At 39.2% G+C, this 25,976-nt stretch overlaps 1 protein-coding gene across 1 annotated transcript in view; it reads left to right on the top strand.

Moving 5' to 3' along the window:
• The window catches only part of LOC120055531 (BMP/retinoic acid-inducible neural-specific protein 3-like), a 61,745-nt gene that overhangs the window by 5,310 nt on the left and 30,459 nt on the right, over positions 1-25,976 (top strand). Inside the window, exons 2-4 of the mRNA XM_039003393.1 lie at positions 14,375-14,565; positions 15,797-15,978; positions 24,928-25,033. Coding sequence (XP_038859321.1) covers positions 14,375-14,565; positions 15,797-15,978; positions 24,928-25,033 — 479 coding nt within the window. The remainder of the gene's footprint in view (positions 1-14,374; positions 14,566-15,796; positions 15,979-24,927; positions 25,034-25,976) is intronic.

Below are 25,976 nucleotides of genomic sequence, written 5' to 3'. Positions count from 1 at the left end.
AGGGAAAGTGTTGCAAGCATACATATTCTGCTAAGCATAAACATTCTAAGAGAATGCGTTATATCAGCACAACAGGAGAAAGGGAAGAGACACTAATTTATTTTTGCCCTTTTAGCTCTAAAATCTCAGAAGAGATTTGTGCAATAAAGTATACTCCTATTGTTTATACATGTGCTATTTTAGAAATGTACTTTGAAAAAGTCTATCTCTGCATTACAAATATTTCTATTGCAACACAATAGTACTTTTGTACAGTAGACCAGCCCTGTCTGGCCCTGAAAAATTGCGAGAATCAATATAAAAAATTCATTTGAAAAGTTTTCCAAGAAATTGCTACAATACTTCACAAATACACATTGACTTGAAAGACTGCCTCCTCAGTGGATGAGGGCCAAATATGAATAAGATAGAAACCTAGTTTTCAGCTTTCAGAGGAAATGGGGCAGATCAGCCATTCCCCTTTTGCCTCTCAAAGTAGCACACAGAAATCTAACACAGAAAGAGAGCCATTCGACACCTTGATCATATCAAGGGTTCATATAGAGGTTGACCTACTGATCATGGCATGTTTGTGTTAGAGACGCCATCTGATCTGAAATCCTGCAGCTGTGGTCTTGGATTGATTCATGTAAATGTCAGAAGTTTGATTTCGAAAATGTATCTTATTTTAATTTTGGCTTCTCAAACTAACTCAGACATTTTGTGTAATTGGTTAATCAAATCTCCCCATTCTTGCTCAATTTTGCATGCCTTCTCAAACAGCTACAACTGTATATGCATTCGCACATCAAGTCTTCGCTTGAGTTGGGCTACCCGATGGAACAACTGTTGAACATCTGAGCTTGTGGTTGTTTGTGGGGGAACGGTGGGGAGAGTGTGTGTATGTATCCCACATCTGTTGCTATGGGGTAATGATGTTAGGAACAGTTTAGGATGAATCACAATAATTGTTTCCTAAAATATTAATTGCTTGCCAAGAAATGAAATGTTTGTAATGCCATTCCTGGTTATAGGTAACAATAGGTAACAATCAAATATGAAGAGCTTACATTATTATGCATATTATTTGTTAATTGTATAAATAAATTAATATATATATATTATAAAATATTGGATATTTAAAAAACTGTATACAATACAATCGAGGTGAGGGCATTGGAAATGCTTTTGGCTATTAATCTGCTGCTGTTCTGTAGGTGGCACTGTGTGCTCTTTTTAAAGGATGGGTCCCAATCTCTCAAAGGCCCTAGGATCCAGGTGAACAGGGGTGGTCTGCCAGTCACTGGGACGACAATCCAACTTAGGGTGGGGGAGGTTTTAGCAGGTGGAATAGTGGAGAACAGTTGGAGGTTTACTTTATTTGCAGTGCAAATATCATGGTACAGCTATATGGACACTCAATCATCATGGTACCTTTTAATGGTAAGTTTACAAACACATATTATGATAAATAGAATTTTTACTTATATCTTATTATGGTAAATTGTGAAATAAGTATAACCAGTTATAATTGTAATGGCTTAGCAGATAATAAGAAAAGATTATCAGTATTGACCTGGCTAAAAGAGAAGGAATATAATATCTATTGTTTACAGGAAAATCATTCAACAATTTTAGATGAAGTTGTGCGGGAAAAGGACTGGGGTTGCAAAATATAGTTCTCCCATGGGCAAAGAAACTCAAAAGGGGTGATGATATTAATTAGCAAGAATTTTGATCCAAATGTGCAAATTGTCCAAACAGATCCGCAAGGTAGATGGATTCCTTTAAATGTATTTCACCTTTATTTAACTAGGGAGGCCAGTTGGGAACAAATTCTCATTTACAACCTGGCCAAGATAGAGCAAAGCAGTGCGACACAAACAACACAGACATGGGTTAAACAAACATACAGTCAATAACACAATAGAAAAAAATCTATATACAGTGTGTGCAAATGTAGTAAGATTAGGGAGGTAAGGCAATAAATAGGCCATAGTGGCGAAATAATTACAATTTAGCAATTAAACACTGGAGTGATAGATGTGCAGAAGATGAATGTGCAAGTAGAGATACTGGGGTGCAAAGGAGCAAAAAAATAAATAACAACATGGGGATGAGGTAGTTCGGATGGGCTATTTACAGATGGGCTATTTACAGATGGGCTATTTACAGATGGGCTATGTACAGGTGCATTGATCGGTAAGCTGCTCTGACAGCTGATGCTTAAAGTTAGTGAGGGAGATATAAGTCTCCAGCTTCAGTGATTTTTGCAATTCGTTCCAGTCATTGGCAGCAGAGAACTGGAAGGAAAGGCAGCCAAAGGAGGAATTGGCTTTGGGGGTGACCAGTGAAATATACCTGCTGGAGCGCGTTCTACGGGTGGGTGCTGCTATGTTGACCAGTGAACTGAGATAAGGCAGGGCTTTACCTAGCAAAGACTTATAGATGACCTGGAGCCAGTGGGTTTGGCGACGAATATGAAGCGAGGGCCAGCCAACAAGAGCCTACAGGTCACAGTGGTGGGTAGTATATGGGGCTTTGATGACAAAACGGATGGCACTGTGATAGACTACATCCAATTTGCTGAGTAGAGTTTTACGAGGGTATGTTTGGCAGCATGAGTGAAGGATGCTTTGTTGCGAAATAGGAAGCCGTATCTAGATTTAATTTTGGATTGGAGATGCTTAATGTGAGTCTGGAAGGAGAGTTTACAGTCTAACCAGACACCTAGGTATTTGTAGTTGTTCACATATTCTAAGTCAGAACCATCCAGAGTAGTGATGCTAGACGGGCGGCCGGGTGCGGGCAGCGATCGGTTGAAGTGCATGCATTTAGTTTTGCTTGCATTTAAGAGCAGTTGGAGGCCACGGAAGGAGTGTTGTATAGCATTGAAGCTCATCTGGAGACTTGTTAATACAGTGTCACCCATGGTTCACCAAACAATATTTTGAAAGAGGAAGCAAAGTACTTTAAACATATGTTTTCGTTTCAGTCTCCTCCATCTCCATTAACCAAAGTTAAATGTAAGGATTTTTTTATTTTAATAACGTAAAGTGAACAGCTGTACATAAAGACTCATGTGAAGGCCAAATTACAAAGGGACTTCTTGATGCATTTAAAGCCTTTAAGTCAGTGAAAACTGCAGGGTATATCAACCTTTTTTGATGTACTAAGAGGACCAATATTAGCATGTTATAACCACTCCTATAAAAACAAGAAGGTCGGATTTCCCTATTACTGAAACAGAACCTAGGTGGTAAATATAAAGATCCAGTCAATTAAAAAAATCGGAGGCCCCTTACACTTCAGTGTTGTGATGCAAAAATTCTAGCAAAATGCATAGTGGATAGAATAAAACATTTATTGTCGGATATTATTAATCCTAATCATACAGGTTTTTTACATGGACGATACATTGGAGATAATATAAAAGACAAGTTCTGGAAACAATAGACCACTATGAAAAATCTGGGAAACCAGGCCTGGCATGCATAGCTGACTTTGAAAGGCTTTTAAATAAAGTATGTCTGGAATTGAATCTATATATGCCTGAAATATTTCAATTTGGGAGAATTTCTTATACAATGTGTTAAAGTTATGTATAGTAACCCTAGGTGTAAAATAATAAATAATGGCTACTTCTCAGAAAGTATTAAACTGTCAAGAGGAGAAAAACAAGGTTGTCCACTATCGGCATATCTATTTATTGTAGCCATCGAAGTGTTAGCTATTAAAATCAGATCCAACAATAATATCAAGGGTCTAGAAATCCAGGGCTTAAAAACAAAGGTGTCATTGTATGCTGATGATTCATGTTTTCTTTTAAATCCACAATTTGTATCCCTCCACAGCCTCATAGAGGATCTAGATCATTTTTCTAACCTCTCTGGATTACAACCAAATCATGATAAATGTAGTACTATATTAAGTATTGGATCACAAAAAAATACAACTTTTACAATACTGTGTAGTTTACCAATAAAATGGTCTGATGGTGAAGTGAACATACTCGGTATTCATATCCCAAAAGAAAGAAATTATCTCACTACAGTACATTTTAATAGAAAGTTAGCAAAAAATAGATAAGATCTTGCTACCATGGTAAGGAAATACCTGTCTATTTGTAGAAAAATCACCCAGTTGACCTATTTGCTTATGGCCCTGCCTACACCTAACAACTTGTTTTTTAAAATTGTATGATTAGTAAATATAACATTTTATTTGGAACGGCAAGCCAGATTTTTTTTTATGGCCTTATTATATATTCAATATGAATTAGGAGGGCAGAAATGATTAAATATTAACGCATTAGACATTTCACTAATGGCTTCGGTCATACAAAAGCTATACTTAAATCTGAACTGGTTCTCTAACAGATTAGTAAAAATGGCTCACTCCGTGTTCAAGAATGGCCCTTTCCTCTTTATTCAGAATACAACCTCTCCTTGTCGGTTATTTGAAAATGAAATAATCTCCAAAATATCGCTATTTTTAAAACAAACCATAGAAAGTTGCTTGCAATTTCAGTTTAATCAACCAGAAAAGACAGAACAAATATTACAACAAGTATTATGGTTCAACTCAAATATACTATTGATTAAAAAACCATTACTTTTGGAAAGAATGTTTAAAAAACTGTATAATCTTTGTAAATTATATCATGAATAGGACTGGTGGAGTTATATCAAATATATTGAAATGTATTCTCTATCCAAAATTATAACCAAATAATTGCAGCATTACTGCACAAATGGAAGAGCCAAGTGGAAGGGGGAGAGGGTAAGAAACTTGTCTGTCGGCACTGCATTAAAAACAACAATTGGATACAAAACAATTGTGATAAATAAACAAGTATATCAGTTTCATTTCAGGACCAAAAAATTGCCATACAGATTGCAAAGTAGTTGGGAAGAGATTTTGGATGTACCGATTCCATGGCACATGGTTTATGAACTGATACACAAAATGACACCAGATTCAAAATTCTTGCAACCAATATATGAGGGATAAAACCATCCCAGCTCTGCAGATTTTGCTGCCAAAAGACAGAATCATAAAAAATAAAATAAAACCTAGGTGTTATACATTAGGAATGTGACCAAAATAGCTTTTTACCACCTGAGGAACATTGCCAAGGTGCGGCCGTTTCGCTCTCAGGCTGATACAGAGAGACTCATCCATGCTTTTATTACAAGCAGTCTTGACTACTGTAATGCTCTCCTGTCTGGTCTACCCAAGAAAGCCATTGCTCAACTGTAAAACATACAGAATGCTGCAGCACAGGTACTGACCAAGACCAGACGGAGAGCACACATTACACTGGTTTAAAGGTCTCTGCACTGGCTGCCTGTGAGTTTTAGAATTCATTTAAATATACTTCTATTGGTTTAGAAATCAATCCACCATTGTGCACCCCAATACATATCAGACATGCTTTTAAAATATGTACCCAGTAGGTCCCTCAGGTCCTCTGTCACTGGCCTTTTAACTATGGAGAGGCAGCCTTTAAATATTATGCCCCCAGCCTCTGGAATAACCTGACAGAGAACCTGAGGGGGGCTGAAACTGTGGACCTTTTAAAAGAGATCTTAAAACACATCTTTCTAGCTTTTCTTTTCTTTAGGGTGCTTCTTAGTTATTCAGTTTGTGTCATTCTTTTGTTTTGTATCTTATTTTTGTTGTGTAGTAAATATTTCAGCTTTTATTTTCATAGTTTTTTATTAGTTTTTTTCCTGTAAAGCACATTGCATTGCATTCTATGTTAAATTAGATCATTTGTTTTGGTACTGTCCATATGTAGCTTGTTTTTGGTTGCAAGTTCAGGAATGGCTGATTAATTGCAACATTTACCTGGAGCTAACTCTGCAAAAAGCAGTGGTGGATGATTTGAAAAGGTATAGTCAATCGATAATAATCAATAATATAATATACTTAGCAAAATTGTTTCTCTTTAATCTGTAGAACCTATGAGAATAGAAAGGTTTAAAACTTTTGTGAAACATCACAGCACAGTTGAAATATATAAGGCAAATATAAATTAAAACTGGATGGTCTTCAGAGATAGATGGGAGGGATGTAGCTGAAGGGTGGGACTAAAAACAAACAAAAGATAAAGAATGTAAAATATACTGTGTCCGTAAAATATATAAGCTGTAAGTAGAAGCCTAAGTGTTGTTGTCTATTAGTTTACTTAAGTTAGGGGAGGGGTGGTAGAGTTAGGGGAAATAATAAAGGAAAATATATTTTACAAATGATGTATACACTACAAGTCAAAAGTTTGGACACTCCTACTCATTCAAGGGATTTTCTTAATTTTACAATTGTATACATTGTAGAATAATAGTGAAGACATCAAAACTATGAAGAAACACACATGGAATCAAAATATATTTTATATTTGAGATTCTTCAAAGTAGCCACACTTTGCCTTGATGACAGCTTCTCGCACTCTTGGCATTCTCTCAACCAGCTTCATGAGGTAGTCACCTGGAATGCATTTCAATTAACAGGTGTGCCTTGTTAAAAGTCAATTTGTGGAATTTCTTCTCTTCTTAATGTGTTTGAGCCAATCAGTTGTGTTGTGACAAGGTAGGGGTGATTATGGCAAGAACAGATCAAAAAAGCAAAGAGAAATGACAGTCCATCATTACTTTAAGACATGAAGGTCAGTCAATCCGGAAAATGTCAAGAACTTTGAAAGTTTCTTCAAGTGCAGTAGCAAAAACCATCAAGCGCTATGATGAAACTGGCTCTCATGAGGTCCGCCACAGGAAACGAAGACCCAGAGTTACCTCTGCTGCAGAGGAATGATTCATTAAAGTTACCAGCCTCAGAAATTGCAGCCCAAATAAATGCTTCACAGAGTTCAAGTAACAGACACATTTTAACATCAACTGTTCAGAGGAGACTGCGGGAATCAGGCCTTCATGGTTGAATTACTGCAAAGAACACCAATAATAAGAAGAAACTTGCTTGGGCCAAGAAACACAAGCAATGGACATTTGACCAGTGGGAATCTGTCCTTTAGTCTGATGAGTCCAAATTTGAGATTTTTGGTTCCAACCAGCATGGCTTTGTGAGACACAGAGTAGGTTAATGGATGACCTCCGCATGCGTGGTTCCCACCGTGAAGCATGGAGGAGGAGGTGTGATGATGCTTTGCTGGTGACACTGTCTGCCATGTATTTTGAATTCAAGACACACTTAACAGCATGGCTACCACTGCATTCTGCAGCTATACGCCATCCCATCTGGTTTGCGCTTAGTGGGACTATCATTTGTTTTTCAACAGGACAATGACCCAAAACACCTCCAGGCTGTGTAAGGGCTATTTGACCTAGAAGGAGAGTGATGGAGTGCTGCATCAGATGACCTGTTCTCCACAATCATCCGAGCTCAACCCAATTGAGATGGTTTGTGATGAGTTGGACCGCAGAGTGAAGGAAAAGCAGCCAACAAGTGCTCAGCATATGTGGGAACTCCTCCAAGACTGTAGGAAATGCATTCCAGGTGAAGCTGGTTGAGAGAATGCCAAGAGTTTGCAAAGCTGTCATCAAGGCAGTTATTTCATAGTTTTGATGTCTTCACTATTATTTTACAATAGAGAAAATATTAGAAATAAAGAAAAACCCTTGAATGAGTAGGTGTGTCAAAATGTTGCACTTGTACTGTATATTTAAAATAATATATACAATATAAATGATTTACAAAATATTTACAAAAAATATAAATGAGTGATTGGAAATTACGATGACAATTACATTGATGAAAGCCACGGTCTATCTGCAATATTAAAGCTGATCAACCCCCTAAAAATGTTGTTTTTTTTGTTAAAAAAATGTAACTCAGACATTTGAATACTTTCTGAGACTTGGTTAAAAATTCTGTGCCAGACTCCGATGTGTCTCTAAATGGATATAATGTTTACAGATCTGACAGAGCTGGCAGAGGTAGGGGTGTCACCATATTCATAAAGAACAACGTAAATGTTACTGTGTGTAATACCACTTTTGTCCCCAAGCAATTTGAATGTCTTGAACTAAATGTGGGCATTGGTAATAATGCCTAACTAGAGTTTATCAATGCTCCATAGGCCCTCCCAATTTCTCTTAGCAAATTGTCTGACTTGCTGTTTAACTATAATAATTATAAATTATTAATATTGGGTGATCTTAACCTGGATTGGTTGATGCCAGTATCAGTTAGACTGAAAGGTTTTTGTACTGAGCTAAATGTATCTCAACTGATAACTAAATCAACCCGCCACAACTTAAAACCCCCTGAAAAATCATCTCTTCAGGATATCATTCTGACAAATGCCCCTCATAAGAATACAGCCAATGGAATCTTTGCTAACGAGCTCAGTGACCATTGTCCCATTGCCTGTAATCGAGATACTAAACTACCTAAATTGTGTCCACGCATTATTACAAAGATACATTTTAGACCTTTCAATGAGCAACATTTCCTGTATGACCTGGGGTTGTATGGTTAGGAGGGTCTGTCCTCTATCTCTGATTAGGGTCAGGCCCTTAAATGTTTTACCTCTTTGTTTAACTCTGTTGTAGATACAGTTGAAGTCGGGAAGTTTAGGTACACTTAGGTTGGAGTCATTAAAACTCGTTTTTCAACCACTCCACAAATTTCTTGTTAACAAACTATAGTTTTGGCAAGTCGGTTAGGACATCTACTTTGTGCATGACACAAGTCATTTTTCTAACAATTGTTTACAGACACATTATTTCACTTATCACAATTCCAGTGGGTCAGAAGTTCACATATATTAAGTTGACTGTGCCTTTAAACAGCTTGGAAAATTCCAGAAAGTGATGTCATGGCTTTAGAAGCTTCTGATAGGCTAATTGACATAATTTGAGTCAATTGGAGGTGTACCTGTGGATGTATTTCAAGGCTTACCTTCAAACTCAGTGCATATATGCTTGACATCATGGGAAAATCAAAAGAAATCAGCCAAGACCTCAGAAAAATGTATTTGACCTCCACAAGTCTGGTTCATCCTTGGGAGCAATTTCCAAACGCCTGAAGGTACCACGTTCATCTGTACAAACAATAGTATGCAAGTATAAACACCATGGGACAACGCAGCCGTCATACCACTCAGGAAGGAGACGCGTTCTGTCTCCTAGAGATTAACGTACTTTGGTGCGAAAAGTGCAAATCAATCACAGAACAGCAAAGGACCTTGTGAAGATGCAGGAGGAAACAGGCACAAAAGTATCTATATCCACCGTAAAACAAGTCCTATATTGACATTGAAAGGCCGCTCAGCAAGGAAGAAGCCACTGCTCCAAATCCGCCAGAAAAAAAACAGACTCCAGTTTGCAACTGCACATGGGACAAAGATCATACTATTTGGAGAAATGTCCTCTCCTCTGATGAAACACAAATAGAACTGTTTGGCCATAATGACCATCGTTATGTTTGGAGGAAAAAGGGGGAGGCTTGCAAGCCAAAGAACACCATCCCAACCGTGAAGCACGGGGGTGGCAGCATCATGTTGTGGGGGTGCTTTGCTGCAGGAGGGACTGGTGCACTTCACAAAATAGATGGCATCATGAGGTAGAAAAATTATGTAGATATATTGAAGCAACATCTCAAGACATCAGTCAGGAAGTTAAAGCTTGGTCGCAAATGGGTCTTCCAATTGGACAATGACCACAAACATATTTCCAAAGTTGTGGCAAAATGGCTTAAGGACAAACAAGTCAAGGTATTGGAGTGGCCATCACAAAGCCCTGACCTCAATCCTATAGGAAATGTGTGGGCAGAACTGAAAAAGCGTGTGCGAGCAAGGAGGCCTACAAACCTGACTCAGTTACACCAGCTCTGTCAGGAGGAATGGGCCAACATTCACCCAACTTATTGTGGGAAGCTTGTAGAAGGCTACCCGAAACGTCTAACCCAAGTTAAGCAATTTAAAGGCAATGCTACCAAATACTAATTGAGTGTATGTAAACTTCTGACCCACTGGGAATGTGATGAAATAAATAAAAGCTGAAATAAATCATTCTCTCTACTATAATTCTGACATGTCACCTTCTTCAAATAAAGTGGTGATCCTAACTGACCTAAGACACGGAATTTTTACTAGGATTAAATATCTGGAATTGTGAAAAATGTAGTTTAAATGTATTTGGCTAAGGTGTATGTAAACTTCTGACTTCTATAATATAAGAGATTAAGGACAGATCTAACTCACAGTTCAGTCCTTCAGACATTTTAAAAATACATGTCTTACTCTGATTAGAATGGGAAAGTGAAAATACTTCCAGAATTGTGTATCTGAGAGTTGTGGAATCAAGCTAAAATCTGGACAGTAGCCAATTATTTTTTTTAAACACCACCCCCTCATTGCCCCAGCATGTTATAACAGCCTCTTGTCCCATAACAGACAACAATGACGTGTGTGATGCTTTTAATAACCATTTTGCCTCAGCTGACCATCTATTTGAAAGAAATAGTTTCTGAAAATACCTCAAGCTCCACTAGTCTTTTATTCACCTCTAAACAAATAGCAGAGAATGATGCACATTCAGGCACTCACTTTTTTTTTTTTCCACAGGAGCTGATTCACTTCATTCCTTTCTACTGCAGCTTTATGCCCCCATCATTGTAGAACTGTTGACCCACATTTTGTTTTTAACAATTGCTTCTGGTGCTATTCCTAAAATCTGTAAGGCGGCGCATGCCCTCCCCCTTTATCCTTCTGACCTAGATAACTACCGCCCAATCTCTAAACTATCTTGCCTTGCAAAAATATTAGAATCACTGGCAAACTCTCAGCTAAGAACTTTTTAACTTCAAATGATATTCCTAATGTGTACCACTCTGGTTTTAGACCTGGACATGGCTACACTTGTCTTAAATGAAAAATTAAATTGCTGTCATATTTATCGATCTGTCCAAGGCCTTGGATACTGTCGACCATCCCCTACTCATTCAAAGGTTGTCTGTAATGGGCCTCGACTAGGCATCTTGCATCTGTCAGACAGGACACAATATGTGCTTTCTGATGGTTTTAAGTCAAATTACCTCAACATTACTAAAGGTGTCTCGCAGGGGTCGATTTTGGGACCTGGACCTTTATTATTTATATAAATAATCTGCAAAAATCTAACATTCATCTGTATGCATATGACACAATTATGTACGCTATTGCCGCTACAGCTGACCAGGCTAGGTAGGACCTGCAATCTGATTTTGTTGCCTTGCAGAAGTCCTTGTTGATTTAAAATTGGTACTTCATGCGGAAAAAACTAAATGTATTTTGTTTTCTAATTTTCTTGGAAATATTTCAGATGGCTTACATATTTATTCATTGGATGGTTCTTTCATCGGGCTGGTTCCTGCATATAAATATCTGTGTATTTGCATTGACAATAAATGGACATTTAAAAACATATGTATGAGCTAGTTAAGAAGCTGAGATTTAAGGTAGGCTTCTTTTATAGAAATAGATCATGCCTCTCCCTAATCAGCAGGATTCAGATTGTACAGTGAACTTTCCTATCAGTTCTTGACTATGGGGACAAAATTTATCAGAATGCAGTAGCCGCTACTCTTAAACCTTTGGATGCCGTCTACCATAGTGCCCTTTGCTTTATCACAGGTGACAGTTTTAACACGAATCACTGCATCCTATATCCGAAGGTTGGCTGGTCCTCATTAATGTCCATTAGGTCACTGCATTACTCCATCTTTGTTTACTAAGTTCTACTAAACAAGCTTACGACCTACCTACTGTAACTTCGTTGTTGAAGTTTAAAACAAGTTCCAAAACACACTCAAAGGGTTGGTTAACTCTTGAGGTTCTTCGGGTCTCTACAGAATTAAGGAAAATACGCTTACATTTTTATGCGCCCCACTGCTGTAACAATTTGCAGATCCCATTAAAATTGGATGTTGGGACCTAGTAGCTGAGAAAGGTAACTGTTGTTAATGATTGTGTTTTAGTTTTTTGCGTATGTTATACTGAACAAAAATATAAACGCAACATGCAACAATTTCAAAGATTTTACTGAGTTACAGTCAATTGAAATAAATTATTTAGGCCCTAATCTATGGATTTCACATGACTGGAGAGCATAGACCCACCCACTTGGGAGCTAGGTCCACCCACTGGGGAGCCAGTCTCAGCCAATCAGAATATTTTTCCCCCCCACAAAAGGGCATAATTACAGACAGAAAAAAAAAAGCTCCTCAGCACCCCAACCCCTCCCCCACCCCCTCCCACTCCTCAGACGATCCCACAGGTGAAGAAGCCGGATGTGGAGGTCTTAAGCTACATGTGGTCTGAGGTTGTGACGCCGGGTGGATGTACTGCCAAATTCTCTAAAATGACATTGGTCCAGAAATTAACATTAAATTATCTGGCAACAGATCAGTTGGACATTCCTGCAGTCAGCATGCCAATTTCACACTCCTTCAAAACTGTGTGCAATTGGCATTGTGTTGTGTGGCATTGTGTTGTGTGACAAAACTGCACATTTTAGAGTGCCCTTTTATTGTCCCCAAGGTGAACTGTGTAATAATCATGCTGTTTAATCAGCTTCTTGGTATGCCACACCTGTCAGGTGGATGGATTATCTTGGCAAAGGAGAAATGCTCACTAACAGGGATGTAAAAAAATAAAAAATTTGCTCAATAATATTTTTGTATGCATGGAACATTTCTAGGATCTTTTTATTTCAGCTCATGAAAAATGGGACCAACACTTTACATGTTGTGTTTATATTTTTGTTAAGTATAAAATATAATTACATTGCATTCGGGAAGTATTCAGACCCCTTAACTTTAACGTTACAGCCTTATTCCAAAATGGATTTAAAAAAAAATCCTCATCAATCTACACACAATAACCCATAATGACAAAGCAAAAACTGTTTATTTTTTTGGTGCAAATGTATAATTTTTATTTATTTAAATACCTTATTCAGACCCTTTGCTATGAGACCCGAAATTGAGCTCAGGTAAATCCTGTATCCATTGATCATCCTTGAGAAGTTTCTACAACTTGATTGGAGTCCAACTGGTAAATTCAATTAATTGGGCATGATTTGGAAAGGCACACACCTGTCTATATAAGGTCCCACAGTTGACAGAGCAAAAACCATGCCAGGAGGTCGAAGGAATTGTCCGTAGAGCTCCGAGACAGGATTGTGTCGACGCACAGATCTGAGGAAGGGTACCAAAGAAATTGTACAAGTAGAAGCCTTGGAAAAATTCTGTTTCATTGAGAAACATAGTGGAATGTTAAAACAGTGGTAATATCCAGGTGCTCTGCTGTTATCGAATGGGGAATGGAGTAGAGGTAGAGAGTTTTGGCTTAAATAATTCCCTGCAATCCTGCAGAGCTGCAGGTGCAATCAGCTTGTTCTAAAGCCCTGTAATTAAGAGCATCTATCATCATTAGCACTGGAACGGTCAGCCAATGCTTTTACAATTAACTCTTCGAAATCCCCATGGAAGAAAAGTAATGCTCTGTTCACAACCTCTGTCATCACACATTTTTCAGTCAAGACAACATCATCCAAAGCTAATGGGCAGCATCTCATGGTCTTTGCACATTATAGGCAAAGACTTGTATGATAATGTGATGTAAGATTTGAGGTTTACTTTGGATGCTTGGATTATCCCCATCAACATTGGCTTGCTATTGCTTCGTATCCCTCAAAATTATTCCAAAGACCGGTGTTTTTTTCATGTTTTGAAAGAAATGTTTGTGTACACTACAGCAAATTTTTACAGAAATTGGGCTGTAAGTTTGTTCTTAAAGTCTTTGAAATTGTGCAAGCCATACTTAGTACTAAATAACAGTATGCAATTACACTTTAATTATTATACTTACATGGTATGGTACTACCAATGTTATTCCTGTGGCAAAATGCCTATATATTGTAAGGTTGGACTAAATATGTTTTCTATACTTTCTTTCATTGAATAATGATCATCAAACATTTTCCATGTTGTGTACTGTATGTTGTCAAATACCTTAAAATGTATTTGATGTCTATGCCATTCATTCACATCTCCTGTAACAGTTGGTCGTGACAATATTGTAATGCTGACTTCAAATAACCTGCAAAATAAATGTCAGTGTGGAATGTCAAGTTACATTTTGCCAAATAGCATGTTGTTCTTGATGTTTTGTTCGTTTTTTTGTTCTGAAGGAATACATACATATAGTATATTATTATTCAAATGTAATCCTTTGTTTTGTTGGAAATGTATGCACATCAAGCTATATTTTCTGCTGATATTTGCATTCTCTCACATAAGTATCAGCCAATGAAATGACCCAAGCACCATGAATCAGATGGATATAAAAATTGTCCCATGGTTCACTTGAATTGAGATCAGTTTGTTGTTGCAGGGAATTCAGCCATTGGAAAGTGAACAGCTTGGCTACAGAGAAGAGGGACGTTTTTAAGGCCCCCTTGCCACTGGCGCCGGAGTTTCTACGCAACCTGAGGTTGCTGGGTCGAAGACCAAGTCTGCAGCAGATCCACGAGAACTTGATCAAGAAATATGGAACTCACTTTTTGGTGTCTGCTACGCTAGGAGGTAAGCAGCTTCACATACACCTACTCAGTGGCACTTAGCTTTAGGCTTTGTGGCTAAGGGATGTTAGTTACTCATCTTAGTCTGTTCTCAAAATTGCTTCGGTGTAATGTCATCTCCTCAGATATTGATCATGTTGACTGCCTTAAAACAAACCAAAGATTACTCATACTGTATATATTTAGTCTGCTCATGCTATCATTGCTGACATGGCGACAGGTAGCATTGTAGACTAAATATTTTTGCCCTAAAGCAAGGCAGTTAACCCCCAATAACGACTGCCGCACGGGCGCCGATGTCATCGATTAAGACGGAAGACACATTTTGTTTGAATACATTCACTTGTGCAACTGACTAGGTATCCCCATACCAGTAATTTACGTTGAACAAAACTTAATTTTTACTATTCAAAATAAGTTAATGTTAATACATATGGTCAGTCATTCTCTGTTAATATGGACGAAGTCTGCTTTGTTGATTTGGCAATCCATGATTGAGGTAATGCTGAATACATGAGGAAATTACAACAGTTATGCACATAGTTTGAGATATTGAATGCTCTTCTCCCCCTAGCATCTAAAAACAACTGTTGGACAAACAGTCCTGGTTGTGGTCTCTAAACATTTGCTATGACGTCAACCAGAATACTACTACGTCTGATGATATGTAGGCACTAATTATGATGCCACTTAATGGTGGATATATGAACTGAAGTTACAGAGTCGAAGTGACAAGAAAGATGAATGCAATGGAAAAGCCATACTGAGCTCTCATAATTACCGGCTCAAACAAAAGGGATGGGACTATACACTGCATGCTAATGAGATAATTGCAAATAGCAATGCACACATTCTTATGCTGGGTGCTGATGGTATCTCATAGCCCCAAGGTAGAAGAGAGCTAAGCACGCTGTCTGGTCTAGCAGAATCATGTGAATACTATAGTGTTCTTTTGAAAAGTCTGGGTTTTCATACAAGACAGAGATAGACCTTCACAATCTGTCTGCAGTCTATGAGCTTTTATCTGAATGCCTCCGTTAATTCCTTTCATGGAGGATAATGGCACCCATTACTCTCAACAAGTATTAAAACTTTCGGGGTCATTATGATTAAAGTGACCCAGTTTTTTTAGTTGTTCTTTATTATTAAGGACCATGTGTAATTTTGATTGAAGATCCCTCCGGGATTTTTTTCTTCTCTTCTATCCTATTGTCTTCTATTCTATCTTTCTACAGGAGAAGAATCGTTGACAATCTTCCTGGATAAGCAGAAGCTCAGTAAGAAATCGGAGGGACAGGGAAACAACTCTGTGGTCTCCCTGGAAGTATTGCATCAGTTGGCTGCCTCTTATTTCACAGACCGCGAGAGCACCTTGAGACGACTTCACCACCTACAGATAGCCACCTCCGCCATAAAGGTAGATCTACTGCTACTCTCAAGGACACTCAGTCATTGAAGCATCCAGTTTCTTTTTCTGAATATTTGACAGAGTATATTTCGTTTCTCAGCTGATTATACATGGAACTTGTATTTAGCAGGTTTATATTTTATGTGAAACAGAATGAAGGTAGGCTACTGAGACCTTTGGCATTGAGAATTTGTTCTGTCTGTCTCCAATACAATGCTTAACTCTAGTAAAGGAAGGTCGCATGGGTAATGTTTTGTTGCTTAGCAGCTAACTACTTAGCATACATTTGAGTTCCAAACATACACTCTAAAAGGCAGGATTATCATCTGCATGCATTGAGTACTGGTGTATCATGATGGGTGAGTGGGTGGACAGGGCTTGCTTTAAACTCATTGAAATAACAAAATTAATTTAACACCGGACTGTAAGATTTCTCTACTTTTCACCTTGATAAAAAAAATATATTCGGAACATTTGGGACTTGGCCATGATTTTGGATATATGCTTATATTTTACATTTTAGTAATTTAGCAGACAGTCTTATCCAGAGCGATATTAGTGCATTCATCTTAAGATAGCTAGGTGAGACAACAACATATCACCATCGTAGAAAGTACATTTACGCAGACGTGGGATTTATTTAAAATACTCTTTAAAGAGAGGTAGGGTTTTAGACGTTGTCGGAAGATGGGCAGGGACTCCTTTGTCCTGACATTAGGGAGAAGCTTGTTCCACCTTTGGGGTGCCAGGACAGAGAAAGAAGAGCTTTGACAGTTTGAATGGGAACTGCCCAGTGTCAAGACATCAGATGTAGCAGAACGGAGTGCTCGGGTTCGGGGGAAAGGTTTGACCATAGCCTGAAGGTAGGGCGGCGCAGTTCCCTTTGCTGCTCTGTAGGTAAGCACCGGGGACTTGAAAATTATGCAAACTTAAAGGAAGCCAGTGGAGTGTGCGGAGGAGCGGGGTGACAAGGGAGAACTTGGGAAGATTGAACACCAGGCGTGCTGTGACGTTCTGGATAAGTTGCAGCCAAAACAGGGTTGCAGTACTCTGAATGGGAGATGACTAGAACCTGCACCACTTCCTATGAATGTTGTAGAGCATGAACCTTTCAGGAGTGACTCAAGAGAAAAGAGGAGAGGGCCTAGAACCGAGCCCTGGTGGACTATACTAGTAATAACATGTGATGCAGACACAGATCCTCTTCGCACCACCTGGTAGGAGTGACCTGCTGGGTAGGATGCAATCCAGAAGTGTGCAAAGAATGCACATTCCACGCAGCCCTGCGAGGGTGGAGAGGAAGATACAACCAAATCAAATCAAATTGTATTTGTCACATGCACTGAATACAACAGGTGTAGTAGACCTTACAGTGAAATGCCTACTTACAAGCCCTCTTAAGGATCTCTACAGATCGGTGTCGCACCCTCGGGACGGTTGAGCTTATAGGCGCTAATGTGATTAGCATGACGTTGTAAGTAACAAGAAAATTTCCCAGGGCATAGACATATCTGATATTGGCAGAAAGCTTAAATTCTTGTTAATCTAACTGCACTGTCCAATTTACAGTAGCTATTACAGTGAAAGAATACCATGCTATTGTTTGAGGAGAGTGCACAGTTATGAACTTGAAAAGTTATTAATACACCAATTAGGCACATTTGGGCAGTCTTGATACAACATTTTGAACAGAAATACAATGGTTCATTGGATCAGTGTAAAACATTGCACATACATTGCTGCCATCTAGTGGCCAAACTTCTGATTGTGCCTGGGCTGAAATAATACATTATGGCCTCTCTTGCATTTCAAAGATGATGGTACAAAAAAAAAATCCTTTGTATCATCTTTTACCAGATCTAATGTGTTATATTCTCCTACATTCATTTCACATTTCCACAAACTTCAAAGTGTTTCCTTTTAAATGGTATCAAGAATATGCATGTCCTTGCTTCAGGTCCTGAGCTAAAGGCAGTTAGATTTGGGTATGTCATTTTAGGCAAAAAAAAAAAAAAAGGGGCAGATCCTTAAGAGGCCAGTGATCTGATGGTTCATGGTGTCGAAGGCAGCAGATATACATTACGTTATCAAAAGTATGTGGACACCTGCTCGTTGAACATTCATTCCAAAACCATGGTAATTAATATGGAGTTGGTCCCACCTTTGCTGCTATAACAGCCTCCACTCTTCTGGGAAGGCTTTTGAATAAATGTTGGAACATTGTTGCGGGGACTTGCTTCCATTCAGCCAATTCCTCCCAAAGGTGTTCGATGGGGTTCAGGTCAGAGCCCTGTGCAGGCCAGTCAAGTTCTTCCACACCAATTTTGACAAACCATTTCTGTATGGACCTTGCATTGTGCACGGGGGCATTGTCATACTAAAACAGGAAAGTGCCTTCCCCAAACTGTTGCCACCAAGTTGGAAACACAGAATCGTCTACAATGTCATTGTATACTGTAGCGTTAAGGTTTCCCTTCACTGGAACTAAGGGGCCTAGCTTTAACCATGAAAAACAGCCCCAGACCATTATTCCTCCTCCAGCAGACTTTACAGTATTCACTATGCATTGGGGCATGGTGCGTTCTTCTGGCATCCGCCAAACACAGATTTGTCCATCGGACTGCCAGATTGTGAAGCGTGATTCATCACTCCAGAGAATGCGTTTCCACTGCTCCAGAGTTGAATGGCAGCAAGCTTTACACAACTACAGCCAACGCTTGGCATTGAGCATGGTGACCTTAGGCTTGTGTGTGGCTGCTCGGCCATGGAAACCCATTTCATGAAGCTCCCGACAAACAGTTCTTGTCCACATACTTCTGTATATATATAGTATATCTAGGAGGATGAGAACAGAGAGAGTCAGCATGTTGTGCTGTGACTCATAGAAAGCCTTTCAGATAATTTTTTGTACCCTTTTTTCAATCTTGTCTCTTCACTGCAACTCCCCAACGGGCTCGGGATGCGAAGGTCGAGTCATGCGTCCTCCGAAACATGACCCGCCAAACCGTGCTTCTTAACACCCGCCCAACCCGGAAGCCAGTCGCACCAAGGTTTCGGAGAAAACACCATTCAACTGAGTACGAGGTCAGCCTGCAGGCGCCCGGTCTGCCACAATGCGTCGCTAGAGCGGGATGAGCCAAGTAAAGCCCCCCTGGCCAAACCCTCCCCTAACCCAGACGACGTTGGGCCAATTGTGCACCGCCCAATGGGACTTCCGATCATGGTCGGTTGTGATACAGCCTGGGATCGAACCCGGGTCTGTAGTGATGCCTTAGACCGCTGCGCCACTCGGGAGGCCTCAGATGTTTTTTATTAAACCAAGCAGAAAGAGCCATAACTCTAGTACTATAGTGGTGTTCCATTTAGCCTATTAGATTCAATTGGGGTATTTAAGGCTTTTTAATGATCAGACTTTACATTATTTAGACAACATCCTGGTCAGCTGGTCATTCATATTGTTCTTTAAATAGACAAATGTGTTACAGTTTATTTTAGATTCCTTTATTTTCAGAATATTTACCTGTGAAGCTACATACCGTGTGGTGTAAGTTATTCTCTCTTACCAAATTGTGTCTTGTGTTCCCCAACCGTCTAGTTGCGTCTAGAGGACAAATGTCCCATTTGACCAATGGTACACTTGACTGTCATGACTACATACAGTACAATGCCTTTATTTGTTATGACAATTGTCCTTGAGGTATTGTGAGTAGGTTTGGCCATAGACTACACCGAGAGCAAAATATAAAGATAATGATAGCAATATGACATGATCCCAGTAGACTGTACGATTATTTGTCAAGGTCTATAGAGTTACCATTAGCATTTCACAGAGGACCGGTACCTTAATATTTGTCAGAAAGTTTCACAATGGGCTGTACTAGCTGTATGTATCTTAGCTAAATGGCAGACAGCGGGACTGTCTAAAAAACATTAGCTGCCAGGTCCGATTAAACACCAGGAATCAGTGATTTGAACTACACTGAGTATACAAAACATTAGGAACACCGACATGGTGAATCCAGGTGAACGCTATGATCTCTTATTGATGTCACCTGTTAAATCCACTTCAATGAGTGTAGATGAAGGGGAGAAGACAGGTTAATTAAAGAAGGATTTTTAAGCCTTGACACAACTGAGACATGGATTGTGTATGTGTGCTATTAACCACGTTTCCATCCCCAGTTTTTATGCGTGTAAAGTCATACCGTATAAAACAAAATCATGACAACTGTGATGGAAACAGGAAGCTTCTATGCAATTTTATAAATGCCGACAGATAATTTGTTTGTTCGACATGTTGGGATCTTTTTTGTCTGTAAAATTAATTATGCGAAAAATGGTGGTGATTTTTTTTTAATGAGCAAATATTGATATAATAACCATCATATGAAAGCAAAGTTATCACGCGATGACATGTCGTAGTTGGAGGACACACAAAATCTTGGGAAGCTATGCAGTTTAAATTAGCTTTCAGATAAAATAAGTTATGATGAACTTCACAAGGTGGTGAAAGTGTATGGTATGAGCTTGATGCTCCTTCCAATAAATGTCGAGGGTCTTATTCTGGTGACATGATGTTTGATGCTTGACTGCCATTTTGACAAATATAAACATTCTCACTCTTATCAATAATATCATCATGTAGACTAGCCCACCTGCAGAGCCTACCCGCACTATATCTGCGAGCTGTTGGCTAGAGGGCACATGCAAAGACCGAGTCAGCACATTTGCTATTTAATGCAACAGTTTGTGACAAAACTATCGGTAGAGTTGAAAATGCGATGGAAACACATTGAACATTACATTTTTATTCGGTACATGAAAACTTAAGTGAAAAAGTATATATTTTGTACACTACATCATGCAGTGATTGTTTTAGTTTGGTGGAAACACACCACTAGTTGGAAAAAATTTCTTCATGCAGATTTTTGAATATTTGCATGAAAATCTGCCACCAATTGGATGGAAACCTAACTAGTCAGGGGTTGAATGGGAAAGAAAAAATATTGAAGTGCCTTTGAACGGGGTATGGTCGTAGGTGACAGCCGCACCGGTTTGAGAGTGTCAAGAACTGCAACGTTGCCGAGTTTTTCACGTTCAACAGATTTCTGTGTGCTTCAAGAATGGTCCCCCACCAGCCAACTTGACAAAACCGTGGGAAGCATTGGAGTCAACATGGGCCAACATCCCTGTGAAATGCTCATCCATGCCCCGACGAATTGAGGCTGTTCTGAGGGCAAAAGGGGGTTCAACTCAATATTAGGAAGGTGTTCCTAATATTTTGTACAATCTGTGTATGTTATAGGACAGATTGATAAAAAAAAAAAATATGAAGCACTCTGCAAATACCTGGCTTCAGCCCTGCAGTGCTTCAAGATGAGAAGCTGCTGGTTACATTTTAGCAAAATTATCATCTCTAGTATGCGAGCCACCTGCTCCTCAATGCTCTGCCAACTGAGCTAATCATCCATGAGAGAGTGGGATGTGCTTGACCTGCCTGCATACATGGCTTTAGGCTTTGTGGTTGTAATGAAACTTCTGGAGGAGGAATGAAATATATTATCTTACGTAATGCAGGGGGACCATAAAGTACTTCAACTTATTTGGTATATATCACAGTAAGTGGAATGAAGTATAGTCCACAATACATAGCATGTAGTGCTGCACTGACTTGATATTGTTTGACAAGGGTCGATAGAAAAACAATATTTTACAATGAATCATCTGTAAAACACCTTATTTATTGAGTATTGTAGCTTACTGGCAGCATTTTTTTGTCAAGAAATACAATCTTACTATCTTACATAACTGCGAGGAAGATTTGGAAGGAGATTTGCAAGGGAAGTTTATATTGATAGATGCGATAAAGAGATCGATTTAGAGAATCTTGCCTTTTCACTATTGCCTTTAACATTTTTGAGCGCCATACTACAGTATATTATTCATATTTCATAGTCTTGGAGGAGAAGATTGACATGGATTAAAGTATTTTGTTAACTTCTTGCCGCACAGATCCCTTTTACAGGATCATTTTCGTAAACAACCGCTGAATTGGCAGCGCGCCAAACTCAAAAATAATACTAAAAATATTTATAATCATGGAATCACAAGTGAAATATACCAAAACACAGCTTAGCTTGTTGTTAATCCACCTATCGTGTCAGATTTTGAAAATATGCTTTACAGCGAAATCCAAGCGTTTGTGAGTGTATCAATCACTGCTAGGAAAGCTAGCCTTAAATTAGCTTGGTCACGAAAGTCAGAAAAGCAATAAAATTAATCGCTTACCTTTGATAATCTTCGGATGTTTGTACTTACGAGACTCCCAGTTACACAATAAATGTTATTTTTGTTCTATAAGATTAGTTTTATAATCAAAAATCGCCATTTGGTTTGCGCGTTATGTTCAGAAAACCACAAGCTCGTTCTGGTACTGAAGGGCAGACGAAAATTCCAAAAAGTATCCGTAATGTTCGTAGAAACATGTCAAAGGTTTTTTATAATCAATCCTCAGGTTGTTTTTAACATACATAATCGGTCATATTTCAACCAGACGGTAAACTGTTCAATTCTACAGAGATAGAAAATGTCGAGCCAAATCTCTCCTGCGCAGGAACCAATCAAAGGACACCTGGTCATCCACTGATGCGTTTTGATAAATCTCGCTTATTTTTCAAAATAAAAGCCTGAAACTATGTCTAAAGCCTGGTCACAGCCTGAGGAAGCCATTGAAAAGGAAATCTGGTTGATACGCCTTTAAATGGAGGAGGGGCAAGCAATGGAACAAGTTTTTTTTTTTAAGCACTTCCGGGTTGGAGTTGCTCAGGTTTAATCAGTTCTGTTATACTCACAGACAATATTTTTACAGTTTTGGAAACTTTAGAGTGTTTTCTATCCTAATCGGTCAATTATATGCATATTCTAATATCTGAGCCTGAGAAATAGTCCGTTTACCTTGGGAACGTTTTTTTTCCAAATATAAAAATTCTGCCCCCTAGCTTCGGGAGATTTTAGCCTGGGGCTTTAGTGAGTGTTCACACTTGCACATTCTAATGTGGGCTCGCACCAATCTTAGCCCAGGTCTTGCTGTCCCTGTTCCAGAGCAGGGTTAGCACCGACTTTTAGCCACAGAAACATAAACACACTGCCAAAATAGCCAGTGTGAAACGGGGTAAAGAACGACGCATAGAATTTTCACTTTCCAATCAGAAAAGCTGAATTTTATCCTTCCATCTGAGAAAAAAAGACTTGAAAAAAAAACAATCTGTGTGGAAACATTGGTTGCTATGGCTAACAAAAACGGTTGCTATGCAGGCTGGCTAATGTCTTCTCACTTAGCTAGCCAACTGCTCCAAAAACTCGACAGCTGGAAGAGCAGCAAATGCTCCATATTCATCTGTTTTAATAACTTTTAAATGTAAGGGATAAACACAGACGTTCTGTACATTACTTTGGAAATAATGGACGACGAAGCGGGACGAGGCAGACACAGCATTCTCTGTATAGGGGCGAGATCGCATTTTTTCAATGAAACATCGTTTCCGAGGTCGGACAGGCAGACAGCAAGGTTTATACAAACCATCACATACAATACTGCCTTTGATATATTCAGGTTAAGACAAGAGGATTCTAATATCCCATAACTCTTTGCGCCACTATTCAACAAGGGACAAGCTTCTACATTCGGGAATGACTGGGAGTGAATGGTAGTCGCACAGAAAGTTTGCTATCAAAGTGAAAAGTAAACACATTCGTAGTGAATATCAGCTAACTACTCAACAGTTTTACTGTCATTCCTATCCAGACACTTTTTTACTGGAATTCCTGACCGCTGGTCCCATGAATATACATTTTTAACGCTTCCTCACAGAATTATTACATTGTCTTAATCTTCCCATCTTCAATTATTTTTTTTATATATATATTTTTTTATATAGCCCTTCGTACATCAGCTAATATCTCGAAGTGCTGTACAGAAACCCAGCCTAAAACCCCAAACAGCAAGCAATGCAGGTGTAGAAGCACGGTGGCTAGGAAAAACTCCCTAGAAAGGCCAAAACCTAGGAAGAAACCTAGAGAGGAACCAGGCTATGAGGGGTGGCCAGTCCTCTTCTGGCTGTGCCGGGTGGAGATTATAACAGAACTATGCCAAGATGTTCAAAATGTTCATAAGTGACAAGCATGGTCAAATAATAATCAGGAATAAAAGGGACAGCAAGGAGTCATCATGCCCGGTAGTCCTGACGTATTGTCCTAGGGCTCAGGTCCTCCGAGAGAGAGAAAGAAAGAGAGAAGGAGAAAATTAGAGAGAGCAAAGATTTTCAAAATGTTCATAAATGACAAGCATGGTCAAATAATAATCAGGAATAAATGTCAGTTGGCTTTTCATAGCCGATCATTAAGAGTTGAAAACAGCAGGTCTGGGACAGGTAGGGGTTCCGTAACCGCAGGCAGAACAGTTGAAACTGGAATAGCAGCAAGGCCAGGCGGACTGGGGACAGCAAGGAGTCATCATGCCCGGTAGTCCTGACGTATGGTCCTAGGGCTCAGGTCCTCCGAGAGAGAGAAAGAAAGAGAGAAGGAGAGAATTAGAGAGAGCCAAGATTTTCAAAATGTTCATAAATGACAAGCATGGTCAAATAATAATCAGGAATAAAAGTCAGTTGGCTTTTCATAGCCGATCATTAAGAGTTGAAAGCAGCTGGTCTGGGACTGGTAGGGGTTCCATAACCGCAGGCAGAGCAGTTTATTGTAGCTTTTACTCAGGTCATCTTCAACCTAGCTTTTACTTCCTGGCATGGGTACACTCAAAATGGCTGCCAGTCCACCCATTATGCCCTCATTGACTTGAATGGAGAAACCCTTTCTATTCATTCTATTTCTATGGGTTAGACAACCTAACAACCATGATTCACCAGTAGGCATAATAAGGCATTAAAGTATCTCCTTGTTTCCTAGGTAACAGAAACTAGGACCGGGCCCCTTGGATGCAGTAACTATGACAGCCTTGATTCTGTTAGCTCTGTCTTGGTACACAGTCCTGAAAATAAAATACATCTAAAAGGTAAGCTATTGCACTCCATTCTCTAAACAGTTGCTCTGTGTTCTATTGTGTGTGTATAATATACTCATTATGTTCTTTGTTCTATGCTGCAAGACAAATTACTTGGAATCCACCAAAAAATATTTTTGCTGCCAAGAAGAAAAAATTACTTATTTAGTTTCAAATGATCATAACTCTCCAACTTGATGTAAGGGAGTATTTTGGTGGAGAAACTTTCTTGCGTACAATAAACTCTCCAGGCAAAAGCTTTGTATTCCCCTTGAGTGCTTCACTGTTCTCGCCAGCTCTGATCTATACAACCAATGCCATATGATTGTGATAAGTGTAGATCAGTACTTCTAAGCTTAGCAGTGGGCTCCCATTCGTCATTCCTCAAGACATTCATTCAGGTTCTTTGACTTGTGAAATCATGCAGTATTGAATCTCAAATTATAGATCATATCTGTGAAGCAAGGTTTTGAAAATCCTGGTGTGTGGGATTATTTTGGGATGGATTCATCCATCTGCTGGGGACTGGCGCTTTAACGGTGTATAAAATAAGCTTTGGTGACGTCCCAAAATGGTACCTATTCCCTACATAGTGCACTACTTTTGACCAGAGTGACCAGGTCAAAAGTAGTGCACTATAAAGGGAATAGGGTGCCATTTGGGACACAGACTTTAAGTGCTGCTTCCATAACCTGGCTCCCAGCAGGTCCAACCAGCAGGTCCAACATGGCTGCACCGGTCAAACAACAGAGGCTAGACAATAGGGGATTGGGCAAATATCAGACATAATGAGGCCCAGATGGCCAGGACACAGTCCAAGGATGGAGGAACAAAATCTCCATACGCCAAGCCGTCATTCCCATAGACACCACAGGGATAGCTAACAACAAGGAATAGTTTAAAGACCATCTTATCGGCCAAAACGTAAACTATGTAAACTATGGTAAAGCTAGGG

The sequence above is a fragment of the Salvelinus namaycush genome, chromosome 11, assembly GCF_016432855.1.
Source record: "Salvelinus namaycush isolate Seneca chromosome 11, SaNama_1.0, whole genome shotgun sequence".
NCBI classification, from domain to species: Eukaryota; Metazoa; Chordata; class Actinopteri; order Salmoniformes; family Salmonidae; genus Salvelinus; species Salvelinus namaycush.
Note: the sequence above shows the minus strand (reverse complement) of the source record. Positions and strands in the feature narration are given on the sequence as shown.